Raw genomic sequence first — 15602 nt, forward strand, 5'->3', positions numbered from 1 at the left:
GAGGTAGGTTAATTAATGGCCTATATCTTTCAAATTCTCTCCACTCTGTCTCACAGACATTCTCTTTCTGCTGTGTGTGTGTGTGTGTGTGGTATGGTTGTTTATTGGCACATTAGTTACTATGGCTATAGTGCACTTATGTTTCTGTTGTATGCCTTTTCAATAGATACTTCTATGGACAATGTTCTTCTGAATTAGCATCTGTAATTTCCCCTCTCTTTCACACCAGCTTGAACACATGCTGCAACCAATCTGCATCCATTTACTGTCCAACTTCAAACTCACAGAACTAACTGTTCTTCTTCCTCATTTATTCATTCAACAAGTTCCCCTCATACATATTTTCTGAAAATTACAATCTACAGAAATTCAAGTCTAATTTTTATCTCCTTTCATTGGCAATTTGTAAAAAAAAAATTAAATAAAATCAAAATTCATACACACTAATTTCAATCACAGAGAGTCTTTCTGCTCTCACTGAAGATTGAGCATTGAGTACTTGGAGTAAGGCTTGAGCATATGTTAAGGACACTGATCTGTTGTAAAGGATTCAAAGAAGAGAAAAAAAGATTAATTAGGGACATAAAAGGAGATTCCTACCAAGAAAAACTGGGGTTGTGATACTTACTGGTTTTTTAAACTGGAAACCTTGGTTACCTTGGTAACTTAATTTAAGTATATAACACTTTAAAAGGGTTAAGCAAACTAAATGTTGTTAGCATTTTTATTCTTTCTCAAATGCACACAGGAGGCATAAATTTAAATTAGAAAAAAAGATGGCTGCAAAGTAGATGTGTACAAATTTGCATTCTGCCCAACAGTAATCAAATAAATTTTCACCTAGTATTGTGGCTCTGGGTAGTTTGAATTAATTTAAGGAAGGTTTGGATAAATTATTGCAAGTAATGGAGAACTGAAGTGTTTGTTTTTTGTTTTTTTTGGCTAGTGTTGCTTCTTCAAGGAAAATTATGCATTTGGTGGCTACATTAAAACTTATTAAACTTAGTACTAAGCATAACTGTTCAGACCACTTTTGTTTTGCTCAGGTAACTGCTACTTGCAATTGTGTTTTTTCTTCTTTTTTTTTAATACATATTATTATTATACATTCTTTCTTTAATGTTTACTTGATCTAATAACAAAACGTCTAAGAAAATTAATCATTAAGAGTCAACAGCTATGCTGCAAACTTAAAAAATCTGGTGCCAAATAGTACTTAATATCCAAATTACTTTGTGTACACAAGACAAAAGTGCATACTACTCAAACAAATTATCCCCCCCTTCCCAAAACTATACTTAGCACCTTTCTTGGAGGTATATCTGATTTGGTAGCAAAATCTAACAGAAGAATGTCTATTGGTGGTCATGTTATAAACTTCAAAAAAATAGTATCAAATCAAAGTGAAATGGCATAATTTTTTTTTAAATAACTACTATGATTATAAATATTTTAGTGTCGCAAAAGAGATAGTATTAGTGACCAGAGGGAGAAAAAAAATCTAAGAAATTTTCATAAATGCATGGCTATCAAATTTTTAAAATTGGGGTCCCATTGATCCAATGTGACTAGATGTGTATGATTCACAGCACAATTTGTATCAAGTTTATTGAAAAGTGGAAAGGTCCATGCTGACTGTCAGTGCCACTTCTTTCACCCCATCACAGATGCAGGGTAGAGACAGCAAAATTATTCACTTGTCCTTTTGATGTTGTGAACTTAAGACTTCCCTCATGCTGCCTGCCAGAAGAGAAATAGAACAGTTTTGGCCACTAGAAGCCCCATTAAAAAAAAATAAATAAATAAAAAAATAACACATGATGCTAACCATATCCTAAGTGAATACTGCTTTCCATGTTTTTGATGGTTGTAAATATATCATTTACAACTGTTAAAACCATCAATATCTATAGATCACAAGGTAGAATCCTATAAATAATTACAGACTAGAAACAAACATAATTCCAAGCTTTGTATTTTGGCTACAAGTAACAACAACAATGTGGCAAGTATACCTGCTCAATTCGCTGATGCTTAACTCTGGCAAAAATGATAAAAAGAAAATTCAAAAGCCATACCATGTAAAAATGTCTATTTAGAAGAGTACAGAAAATCAGACTTATCTTCAACCAGCAGCTGAAGATAAAAATAGGCTCATATTTTAGAGATGCACATAGTGCTGACACTGCAGAGTTAAAGCCAAGCAGTGATAACTACACTGGGTGATGAGAATCACCTACCACCTAGCATGACCAACCAGGTAAAAATATTTTTGGACCTTTCACATCAAAGAAATTGGGAATATACTCAGGGTTACTAACAGTACCACCAGCTTGAAGGATCAAGAAGAGGATTTGGCCACCACAGAACAATCATCATGACGAAATTCACCACTTGACTCATGAGTATCCCCAGTCTTTTTATACTTCCATTTGATGACCATTAAACTTAACAATTAAAGTTTCACCACTATTTAGTTGATATTTCTTATATTTTATTTTTCCTTTCAAAATTGTATGAATTAAAGATGATATATTATATCATCTTTAATTCATATTAAAGATGATATAATATATCATCTTTAATATGAATTAGTAAATGAGAAAAAATTAAATAATATGGCTAAGAAAACAGTTTGAAAATATAAATAAATTTTATCTGATGAAATCACAGAAAGCAACTCGATCAGGGAGTAATATTTCAGTATTTATTATTATTTTTTTTTAAGTCACAGTAGAATACTGAGAATGTATGTTACAATTTGACCTCATGGGTTTGGTTCATTTTTTTTTTTTTTTAAACTCTGAAAGCCAATCAAGTACAGTGAGCTACTTTCAGATGTAAAGATTATAATCAAAAGCAGTGATGCCTTCATAAAAGTTATGAGTTTCAACTTGTACAAGGTAAAATCAACTTACCATCAGTAGTGTTATCCCAAAAACATGAAGTGGCAGTATGTAAACCAGCACCAGTCTTCTGCATTATAATACATGTTACTAAAAATTATACAAGAAAAAATAAGATAAAACAAGGAAAGAGGTTTCTGGTGTATTCATTACAACTGAGATAAAACCGCAGGGCAACTGTGTATTAAAATGCATCAATAAAAATGACACAAAGAAATAAAGTGAAATATCATTATGTATTCACTGCAAGTTAAATAAAAATTTTGAGAGGCATTGCATAGGGGAGATTATAAGATGACTTTAAGAATACCAAAGAAACTACATTAAAAATAAGGCTACTTTATTTTGAACAAGATAGTATAGAACGAGAAGGTTTCAAATCTGGTTATACAGGTCCTTCAGTTTGCATATGTTTTTAAGTTCTATCAAGACTAATGTGGAACTGAATAGCTGTATTCTATGCTGAATGTAGGTGAAGTCACAAAAATATTTAGGCCATTCCTAACTGAGTGTTCAAGCTAGAGAGTGCAGTGACATACAAGTGCATTTAAGTGGACCATAGTCCAAGCCTGCTTGACTGCTAAATACAGTTAATGATTGTATTCATTGTCAAAATAATTAATTGTAAACTTCTGATCTAGTGGTCATTCTGGAGTATAACAACAAAAAAACAAGAACAAAAAAAAAAAAATAATAAAATGTGGTGGAAATATGAGATTTCAATCTATGAAGAAACAATGTGATTAAAAACCAAAACATGAAGCTCACTGGAAGTCAGTACTTCATAACCTGGTAACAAAGAATTTAGATTTTGCTGATTAAAAACAAACCAGATGTTGTTTAAGGAGGAATTTCTTAAAGTAGAGGGTTTCAGAATTCTACATATTGAACTGGCCATAAAGTCCTAAGGTAAATGTTCTCTATGCTCTGTTATGCTAAGGTTTATGGGTTTTTTTTCTTCATGGGAAAAACCACCACCAGGGTTGTGTATTTTGACATGTTGGAAAACTTCCTTCTAATACAGATCAAAGAAAAAATTATCCAGAAAATCAGTCCACATACCAAAAGGTGGCAATTTCCAATTCTTCTCTTCATTTCTATAAATTTCTGGATATAGTTTTCTAAATATATGGGGTGGGGAGAAAGTTGGTCCAATTCTGTGGCCAGAACAATCCCCCTGGATCTGAACTCAAAGGATATTTTGCTCTGGGGCTTCACAGGACAGAGTAGTCCAATTCCATGATCAGTACAATCTCTGAATCTCAATTCACTGGACATTCATCTTTGAGGATTATTGTCAGATTTATCAGCCACCATTATCAGGAATTTTTGAACCAAAGAACACAGTCAAGATGCTACTAAATGAGCAATATCTGAGTGATGCTAGAGTGGTGTAACAAGTTAATGACTTTCATTGGCATATACAGTGGCAGACAAAAAAAACTGCACCACCTTAAAAAAAAAGTAACATTTGTAGCGAAACGTATAAGATATTGTTTGATTACAGTCATTTTGTTTGTTGCAAAGCAAAGGTGCATCAGATAATGCTTCTATTGCATCAGACAGTAATTGCAAGATATTGCATTGGCCATTTCTATAAATACGGCATTAATTACAAACTCTTTAGTATCCTGTCTTGCAGAGGTGTAAGCATGGCTCCATATGTTCAGTTGACACCAAGAAAAAAAAAAAAATTTTGCTGTTGCTCTGTCCCAGGAAGGGTTTTCTACGTGTGCTATCACTGATAAAATAGGCTGCCACCAATTAACAGTATCCTGGGTGCTGAAATTAAAGCGTGAAACCAGTGATGTGAAGAGAAGACCTGGATCAGGCCATAAGAGAGCGATTATGCCTTCTGAAGATCGATATTTGAAATGGCCATGCCTTCATAATCACCATGCTAGTGCTCCTGATCTAAAACTGGACTTTGAGATGGCCTCTGGTGTTGAAACAAGTGCACAAACTATCCAAAGACTGCTTTCGGAATGTGGTCTGCATGCAAGAAGAAGCCTTTGTTGACCCAACAAATGAGGAAGAAGCAACTTGTTTGGGCTAAACCATATGTTTCATGGACAAAAGAGTAATGGAACACTGTCATCTTTTCTGACAAATCAAAATTCAACCTGCATGGTTCAGATGGGAAGCGATATGTCAGAAGACGAAAATCGGAGGCATACCATCCTAACTGCATAATACCGACTGTAAAGTTTCCCACCAGTCAGATGGTCTGGGGATGCAAAACAAGCAAAGAGGTTGAAGGGGTCGAATTAAGTTTATTAATGGAACGGTGAATGCAGAAACATACACTGCTATTTTGGAGGAGTGCCTGAAACCCGTTATTAGGGATCACCACACAGACATCCAAAACTGCATTTTTCAACAGGACTCAGCACTTTGCCACACAGCAAAATTGGTAAGTTTTATGCTATTTAGATTTAATGATGAGTTTGTCTTCTTGTCTCACAAGGTTTAAAACAAACTTACACCAATGTTTTCCCTCATTTTTCTCCTTTAAGGTGCAGTCAGTCAGTCATACTCAGAAATGCTGCCATTACAGCGTTGGACTGTCCCAGCAAAAGTGCAGATTTGAACATTATGAAAATTGCTGGTACATAATGTCTAAAATTGCTCAGAAGAAGCCAACAAGTAAGATTCAGCTGCAGGAGAGCACTGTAAAGGTGTGGTACCATGAAATCGGGCAACCGTATATCAAGAAGTTGATTAACTCTATGACAGATCTTGGCAAGAATGTAATTGCAGCTCGAGGAGGAACAACAAAATATTGAGGACTTATTTTGCTGATTTACAGTACGTAATACTGTAACATTAACTTGTCATTTCAGTTTGTACATGTAAATGCAATAAAATGTATGTTTGGTTGTCATGATTGCCATTTGCATGATTTCTCATATTTCCATTAATTATGTATTTTATCCTTTGGGAAGATATTTATGGCAATTAGGTATATCAATCAGGTGGAGCCTTTTTATTGGATTTCATTCACAGAGATATATATCCCATCTAACAAATGCATTTCGAACATTTCTGCAACTCAAAATGCAGCTCAAAACTCATTTTGCAAAATTCACAAGTGATGCAGTTTTTTTGTCAGCCGCTGTAGATGTATGACTGGTGGTATGATATTGTGATGTTATAACCACCAAAAATACTTCAAGACCATAGTTTAATTTAGTGACTGGTACATTTTACAAAGTTCAAAATGCACAAAATTACAAGATTAAGAAGTTAAGATGCAATTCTTCTAATTATCATGTATATATACATTTTTCATAATGTGGGCCATATTTTCACAATTAATTCAGGACCTGAAAACTGAAAAAAAAAAAAAAAAAAAAGTTAATATAAACATTTGTCCAATTCTGAATAGTTATGGTGGTATGGCTGTTTGAATTTTAAAAAACAGCTGTGACGTTTTTGGCGGTAAAAAATAATAAAAATAATAAATAAAATTAAGCAGACACATACCTAGCAAAATGTTTATTCATACTACCCTGCATGTTTGCTTATTCTGATTTTTTTTTTTTTTTTTTATTAATTTTAACCACTGAAAATATCACACACATATTTCTCTTTTAATTTAAACAGCCACAGCTATAATATTCTTGAATTGGACATATTTTTATGTCAACTTATTATTTTCAGGTCCCAAATCAATGCTGAAAGAGCAGCCCACATTATGAACCCCCCACTACACATATCACAGTTTACAGCTATAGAAAAAGAAAAGGCTATAGAAAAGAAATGAGCACATTTAGATTATACACTGAAAGGACAGAATTCATAAGATACCTGGTTCCTGGGCAATGCTACGCTGTCACCCCTCTCACTAGTGGACGAACCCATCACTTGGCAGGTATATAGGTACACATCCACGCAGATGGTAATTCAATGTCAGTATGGATAAATGTTGTGAGTTAAATTGTGAAAGAGGGATGATAGTGGTTACCAGACACATGGGTCACTCTATCACAGAGGTGGCACAGAAATTGCACTATCCCCGTTTGACAGTATCAAGAGTGATTCAGGAATATGCCATTTCCGGAATAACATCTTATCGTGGACAGCGCTGTGAGCGGAGAAAGGTGGTGGATGAACGTGACCGTTGATGTCTATCTTGCATTGTTTCAGCCAACTAGAGAGCAACAGTGACACAAATCGCCGCCGACTTCAATGAGGGAGGTGCCAGAAATTTCTCCACCAAGACAATCAGGCGATCATTGGCTGCAATGTGTTATGGGAGTTGACAACCCACCAGAGTCCCATTGCTAACACCACAACACAGGACTCTACGCCTCAACTGGTCGAAAGAACATCAGCACTGGACCTTGGATGATTGGAGGGTGTGTATCTGGCGGACACCACTCAAAGCTATGCATCCTCGTGTCAACAAGGAACTGTTCGGACAGGTGGACGGTCGGTAATGGTCTGGGGGCAAGTGCAACTGGCACATGTTGGGACCTCTGGTACGTCTAGATGCATCTCTTCATCTGCATCCCTTCATAGTAATCGTGCACCCAGAGGTAATGGACTCTTCCAGCAGGACAATGCACCTCTCCACAGAGCCATGGTAACTAGAACATTGTTCGAAGAGCATTCCACAGATTTTACTACCATGGAATGGCCTCCCCATTCATCAGACATGAACCCTATGGGGCATCTTTGGGATGCTGTGAAAAGGTCCGTTCAAGCTTTGGATCCTCCACCCAAGAATGCGACAGAATTATGGGCAGCGGTGCAGCAAGCATGGATGGAAATACCTGTGGAATGCTTTCTTGAACTAGTGGACTCAATGTCTCGATGTGTGACTGCCCTTATCGGGTGAAAGGTGGGCCTACCCTTTACTAGGTAGGTATCCCATGATTTCTGTCCACTCAGCATGCTTTGATTTAAATATCCTCCAATAAACTATTCAAGTTCAGCACCATGTTGACTTTCATGTAAATAACAAAATGTCACCTCTCCCAGCAAACATGGGGAAAAAACTATATTCATTTGAAATCCTTGAAAGCTGGAACATGGATACAGCCACTTTCAGGTTTTTATGTTAACACGGCCATAGTCAAGTTACCCATATTATTCCATACATAAACTTCAGACCTGAAAATGCACTAATCTTAGTTGCTGGTACACCCAAACAAAACAAGGGCGGCAAGTTCATGCAATGATAGTTTAATTGATTTCCTTCACAAAATTCTAAAATTTCCATTTTCCTTCATATTCTTTCAATCCCACTAAAGCAAAATATTGTCAAGCTGAGTATTGACATACTAAGCTTTAGAGAAACCCCCACATTTGCTTACATGAATTATACAATCAAAAAACAAAAAGAAGTGCAAAATAAATAAAAGTTTAAATTTAATTTCTTATTTGATTTCAGGTTTGGTTCTACTCTGATCAAAACTTTTTTTTTTTTTTTTTTGCCCCTAGTTTTTCTTTCTGGATCAATGCCCTCGTCCTAATTTTAAAGAATATGTGGTGTGATCAAAAATTTCAAAGACTGAATTTGTATCTTGAAATTGTGGCATTAACAGATTCGGTAACTCACCTAGACAAAGAAATGCATAAATGGTCTGTTTATTTGCAATCAGTCTGAATTAATGCATGTTGTAACAGAAAGTGCTTTATGTATTTTGCTGTGTTTAAAATGAGTGATTTTACTGAGTACCAAATTTTCATGAATTTTTGTTTCAAATTAAGGAAAAATGCAACAGAAACAAAATGTTACAAACAGCTTTTGGAGTAGATAGTATGTCATCCAAACTTTGCAAAGTTTAAAGAGGACTGCTTGTCCACTGAAGATCATTATCCTCAACTCTGGTCACCTTTTAACTTCAAAAACCAACAATTCAGTCACTCGTTTTTGTGATTTGTTCACGAGTGACAGACATTTAACTATTTCTGATGTTGCTAATGAAATTAGTATTTATGGGACATGTCAATCAATGGATTTGGAGATGCAATGCTTTCGGAAAGGTTTGTGCCTCACATCCAAACTGAGAATCACAGAGAGCAGAGAGTTCTTGTATGCCAGAATTTTTGCTAACATGATATTGCTGTGACCTGAGAACAAAGACCCAGTCCTCTCAATAGATGATGACTCACTCTATAAATTAAAAAAAAAAAAGAAAAAAAAAAAGAAAAACTATCTCAATGAAATGTAAAAATCATACTTATATATTTTTTAACTCATAAGCCATTGTTTAATTATGAATTTATCAAGTATGGTCAAAAAGAAAACCAGGAATACTGTAAAACAGTTCTGAGGCAACTACACATACTGTTCAGAGAAAATGGCTAGAAAATGGAGGATTTCAAAGAATTGCACTTGAATCATGACAATGCCTCTGCATATGTGGCAGTGGCACTTTCCATTAAGAATTTCTTGTGAATCACTCCATTGCTATGGTTCCCATCTGCCACACTCATCAAATTTGCTCCAGATGTTTTTTTTGTTTTTTTTTAATGACTGCCAACTTAATTCCCTTGAACTATCACAGATTTACAACAACTGTGGAAATTATTTAGAACATGACAGAGAAACTATTAGTAACTTCAAAATAAGCCTATCAATGTTTTCAGAAGTGGCAGAAGCACTGGAAGTGTAAACAGTGTCAAAGAGACTACTTTGAACAAGATGCATCTGAATAGCTGGTAAACATCATAATTTCCTAAATATCAGTTCAGTCCCTGAACTTTCTGATCACATATATTCTCTACCCCATTAGCCAACCACAGTCTCTCCCTAGACAGACTATGCATAGTTCATGGAGTAGAACTGTATTTGTTCACAAGAGAGACTGTTTTTAAGGGATGGGATACACTTAAATAGAAGGGGTACAAGAATATTTGATGATGCCATTGCAGTAGTGTTAGATGGTGCAGAAAACTGCTAGCTGGGGAGGATTACACAGACTAACAGATTATTAGTAGCTGCAAGCAGAGATGAAAATGATTCTTGCACTTCTATTAGAACATAAGCAAGATGGCAGATATTACATGGCCTGTGGGGGGATCATCATGCAAGATGCAAATATGTGGGTTATGCAAGAGTTACTAAAAGCAAAAAAAGGTGCATCTATACTTGCATGTACGTTAATGCTAGGAGTATAGTAAATAAATTTGATGTACTGGTTGTCAACAAATGCGGACATAGTAAGGATACTGGAAACATGGTGCCACTCAGACACAAATAATGTGGAATTTAAATGTGGTAAGTACAACACATACAGGAAGGACAAGGAAGTAATGGTCTTGGTTAAAAAGCACACAGAATCTAAGGCACTATACCCAGATGATGTGGATGGCGACTGCAATGATGAGTCAGTTTGGTATACCATAAGCACTTGGAAAACTAAAATGAAAGCAGGAATGTATTACAGACCTAATGAATGTAATGAATATAATGAACAACAGTTCAGACAAATAGAATGGATCAATAAATCAGATTGTTTTATAATGGGGGATTTGAACTTTCCAGATATTGACTACACCTTGTGGATTGGTCACTCATAACAGCAGCTGAAATTTTCTGGAATTATTGGATCACTGTCTTTTACAAGAGCATGTTCGAGGGGCAACAAGAGAAAGCAATATTCTTGATCTGATTGTTACACTTGATGTTGATTCTTGATGTTACACTGTTGAGATTCACAAATAAGCTAGGATATATATACAGAGGCTGAGTACTATTTTTCAATATTTATCTATGGTCACAGTCCAGTGATTAGATGCACAGCCATATATGCTGAAAATTCATGGCCTATTGTGAAATATGGCACCAAAAAAATCCTTGTTGGCCTTAATTCATAATGAATATATATGCTCTTTTGGCCTGGGCTGTTTCAATAATAAACAGAAATTTATTACAATTTTAACATGCAGGTAGATAACCCCATAACCATTGAGAAATGGACCAAAGTTTATGACATTTTTGACTGAAATTGACTTCAGCAAAAATCTCCTGAAGTTAAGACAAAGTCATGAATTACTCTATGTTAATTAAATGAATTATCCAAAATGAAAGGAATAATCTTGTATTAAAGGATTAATCTTGTATTAAAAAACAAACAGTTAAAATCTGAAGAAACACGATTAAAACATACCAACATATTTAAGTGATTTGTTTGTTTTTGTCAGCTGAAGCAAAACCTGCTCTACTATAGTGTTGATCCACTGACTGACACTACTACATTGGTAAATATTTCCTCCAATCACCCCTTCAACTGTCTGAAAGAGAAAATATCTGTACAGAGCTATACTGTCGTATTTGATATTACAAGTCTCTGTGATGAGCAAAAATTAAGTTTTATATTATTGGTAATTATTAGTAAAATGGATTCTTACTGTTTACAGAATAAACTCAAATGTCTTTTACCATTACAAATTCTGTATGCAATAAAGGATACAAATTTATTCTTAAAAGATTGAAATAAATATAATGTTATAAGTAATAAAATAATGGGATAAAATGAGGCTAATGAAATCAGTACTGAAATAAGGGTAATCAAATAAGAATAAATATACAACTGATACTCAAAATAAGAAAATGTTACAGTGATTAAAAAAGAATGTTACTGAATACTAATGCTAATTATGCAATTAGTCAGAAAAATTGCTTTTACGGTGATTTAACATAAAAGGCAATTTTTTTTATTAATTATGTAATTCAACATTTATGACTTCTATTTTATAAATGTATATTAAAAATAATGTACAAATTTTCATTAACATTAACAATACATCATACATAACATGGTCTATCCAGTATAAGAAATATCAAAGAAATTAACTAATTTTGGAAAAGAGCTTATCTTTGCTCCACATGACACCTATCATTTGGTAAGATGCTTTTTTTTTGATTATTGCAAGAGAAATAAATCAGAGGCTTACAATTCTGGTCAGAGTTTGTAATTGGAATCTGTGGTAAAATTATCCACTGTCAAGTTAGAGAAGTCATTACAAACATCATTAAATACTTTGATAAAAAGAAAGAACACAAAGGACTGTTGTCAGTAAAGGCATAAGGCAGTGATCTGTTAAGGCTACTTGCTTAAGTTAAAGTACAAATCTCTGATATATTGTTAAAGTTTCAGTCTCCCCCCCCCCCTCACTTAATTCATTTAGAGAGAAGGAAAATAAAATATCTATTCCCGGTAAATCAAAAATTTTGATTTATCTATAATTTGTTGTCGTGTTCATGATGTTATCCAAGGCAAAAAAATTCAGTCATCTCCTAGCTACATTGCAACTCGTTAACTACATTAACTGATAAATACAATATCACTTCTTAAACTGGATAGATTATAATCAATCATAATAAAGTGCATCATAGTCGAAAATAAAATCTAACAAGTTTTTTAATATTAATTGACTATGGTTAAAATGGAACTTATAAAGCAAGTGTTTTTATATAGTTTCCTATATAAACACTTGATTAAAAAAACCCGTGAAATTTCATTTCACGTTTCCCCCCCCCTTTCAGTTTTAATATTTTGCCATCTATGGAAAAAAATGGGTTAAGAGTTTTAAATGGCAAATGCCCAGTTACACAAAACTATTAAGTAAAAACAAAAATTTTAAAACAATTAAAAACATGTAAAACAAAATTTCAAAACACAAAAATAAGAAACAACTCAGACACAATCATAGGTCATACCATCTAACAGCTAATATATTCGAGTGATCAAGAAGCCCCCCCCCCCCACCAACATGTACCCTTTGATTAACATATTCCTCGATCATCACATGTGTGAAAACCAACATCTTGGAAATCATTTTCTATAAAAAGTAGGATAATATGGCTAGGTTACACTCCGAATCAGGATGTAAAAAATAATGTACTGCTTTGCACAGTTTTGAATTTTACAATAATGTGGTATATAATTATGGAAAACATCAACAGCATTCAGCAGCAGAAACTTATAAAAATATACCAACCGTTCATTCATTTATGCAAGGGTCAGATTATGCCATGCATTATGCCTTTTGGCAGTTCTTGCTTTTATAAATATGATTTCATTCTCAAAAAATTGTCACATGCTATTGTTTACAAAAATTAATAAAGAAAGATACAGAAATGGACATATATGGTAGCTGGTTTCCCTCTCAGAGGAAAAATGTTTCAGTTTTGTGTGTATCCACATGAAATTAATTTTCGCTGATATATTTTTTATCACTTCGCTAATTGCAACATCACAGGGGAGAAAACATCTATAGTAATTACTACTAGATAACTTAAAGCGCTGATGCCCTGAGAGAAATTAAAAAAAGAACCCATGAAGCACTCATTGCCTCTTGTTGATAACCATCAAGCTTCTTCATTCAGTAAAAATCTGCAGATAACAGAACCACTAGGTGCAGTGATCAGTGTACTGATGTGGGATTTTCTTAATGATGAAACTACCATCAAGGATAAGGGGAAGAGTTTTTGCTTTCGTAAAGCAGACTACAGTGGTCTCAGCCAGTTTTTAAATTCTGTACAGTGGGACCAACTAATGTTACCAACAACAAATTCTAAATGGGAAGCATTCAGGAAAACAGTCATACTAAGCTTTTCATACCAAGAAATACTGTTCAAGGCTTAGACCTAAATGGATGTCAGATAAACTACTGAGACACGTGGCAGAAAAGAAAAATGCAAGGGATGCATATACATTATCAGGTGATACTGATAATAGTAGATATAAACTAGTCTGCAATCATCACAAAGGAGGTTACACAAGCTAAGACAAATAAAAAGTCTCTGGCAAAGAAAGTCAAGAAAAGCAGCAAAGACTCTACTCATATTATCAGTAGAATGAAAGTGTTGAATCACACTGGTCTACTGGATGTCGATGGTTCAATTGTTGGTGAACCTGCTCAGGTTGCTGACAAGCTGAATAGGTATTTTGCATCTATATTCACATATGAGGAATTCTTTAGGGAAGCAGGTATCAGAAGTATATCAAGTTCTAACAGGAAGCTAAATGATTTTCTGATACCTGAAAGAGAAATTGTTGTAGTTAAACATAAAAGAGATGAATGTGGTGGATGGGATCTATCCAATTATATTAAGAGAGGCAGCAAAGAAGGTAAGCAAATCCTGAGTCGTAATTATGAGAACATCCTTGGATTCAGGAGAGGTCCTATGGACTGGAGATGTGCAAATGTATTCACAAAGGGGTTCAAAAGGCGACATGAGTATATACAGACCTGTTAGCTTAACTTCAGTTGCAGGGAAAATAACGGAATTACTGGTTAAAGAAGTAATGCAATTATACTGCATAGCAAGTATTTGTTAAGGGGTGGTCTTGTCTGACCAATATGACTGGTAATATGATGCAGTAACAAAGGAACTAGATGCAAAAATTAACTTTGATATCATACATTTGGATTTCAGGAAGGCTTTTGATACTGTTGCACAACAAAGATTGCTGTACGAACTAGCACAATGTGGCATTAAGGGCAAGTTACCGCTCTGTATAAAGGGATGGTTGAGTGGGAGAAGACAGTGGTTATTTAATGGATGCTGCTCTTTGTGGACTAATATTATTAATGGAGTCCCCCAGAGTTCAGTCCTCGACCCATTTCTATTTTCAATATTTATTAATGATACTGATGAAGGTATATCAGACTTAATGTCTAAGTCTGCAGATGATACAAAGATTGGTTAAGAAATGGCAGTTGAAGCTTAACATTGCCAAGTACAAGGCACTACATAAGGGTAGCAGTAATCCCAGATTAACATACTGAATGTGTGCTATTACAATCTGAGCAGTGGAAAATAAAAAATATCTGGGGATAATTGTGCAGTCAGATATGAATTTCTCTAAGCAGTGCAGACAGACTGATAGGGCAGCTCATTGGATTTTGTTAATGATATAAAGGAGCTTTGCTAGCCAAGATAAGGAGGTGATTATCCCTTTGTACAAAGGGCGTTCAATAAATTATCTACCTAAGGTACTTCCCATAATTATATTTCAATGATTCATGATGTTCCTACATATCTCAACTTAAATCATACTGATTTTGACCCCATTATGTTTTTAGGTTTGTGCTGCTGTAACAGAAAGAAGACACCTGTATCAAATTATGGATTTGCTGAAATTGGAGCATCATCCAGTCATCAAGTTTCTCAACAAAGAAGGAAATGGGCCAAAGGCCATTTGTGAAAGGATGTTGCAATGGAAGCACAAGTTCAATGATTCACGATGTTCCTACATATCTCAACTAAAATCATACTAATTTTGATCCCATTATGTTTTTGGGTTTGTGCTGCTGTAACAGAAAGAAGACACTAGTATCAAATTATGGATTTGCTGAAATTGGAGCATCATTCAGTCATCAAATTTCTCAACAAAGAAGGAAATGGGCCAAAGGCCATTTGTGAAAGGATGTTGCAATGGAAGCACAAGTGTTCTCTCCTCACCCAAAAAAATTTTGATACAGCCTTCAGCTGGCAAGATTATAGCCACCATTTTTTGGGATGATAAGGGAATTTTGTACATTCACTATTAGGAACACAAACAGATAGTCACGGGGAGTCATATGCATCCCTACTGTACAAACCTAAGGGATGCCATAATGGAAAAATGCTGTGAGAAACTTTCCAGGGATGTTCTGCTTCCAGACAGCACACCAGTGCATGCTGTTGCTGCTGCCTTGAGAGACTGTGACTTCACAGAACTTACCCATCCA

At 34.8% G+C, this 15602-nt stretch overlaps 1 protein-coding gene across 1 annotated transcript in view; it reads right to left on the bottom strand.

Annotated features, from left to right (window-relative positions):
- The window catches only part of LOC150081522 (dynein light chain Tctex-type 1-like), a 61956-nt gene that overhangs the window by 12030 nt on the left and 34324 nt on the right, over nucleotides 1-15602 (bottom strand). The window contains exons 3-4 of the mRNA XM_090380234.1: nucleotides 11030-11153; nucleotides 2919-2996 (exon numbers count right to left, since the gene is read on the bottom strand). Of these exons, the coding sequence (XP_090236360.1) occupies nucleotides 2919-2996; nucleotides 11030-11153 (202 nt within the window). The remainder of the gene's footprint in view (nucleotides 1-2918; nucleotides 2997-11029; nucleotides 11154-15602) is intronic.

Source organism: Mastigoproctus giganteus, chromosome 8 (genome assembly GCF_048544385.1).
Source record: "Mastigoproctus giganteus isolate SK-2022 chromosome 8, ASM4854438v1, whole genome shotgun sequence".
Taxonomy (NCBI): Eukaryota; Metazoa; Arthropoda; class Arachnida; order Uropygi; family Thelyphonidae; genus Mastigoproctus; species Mastigoproctus giganteus.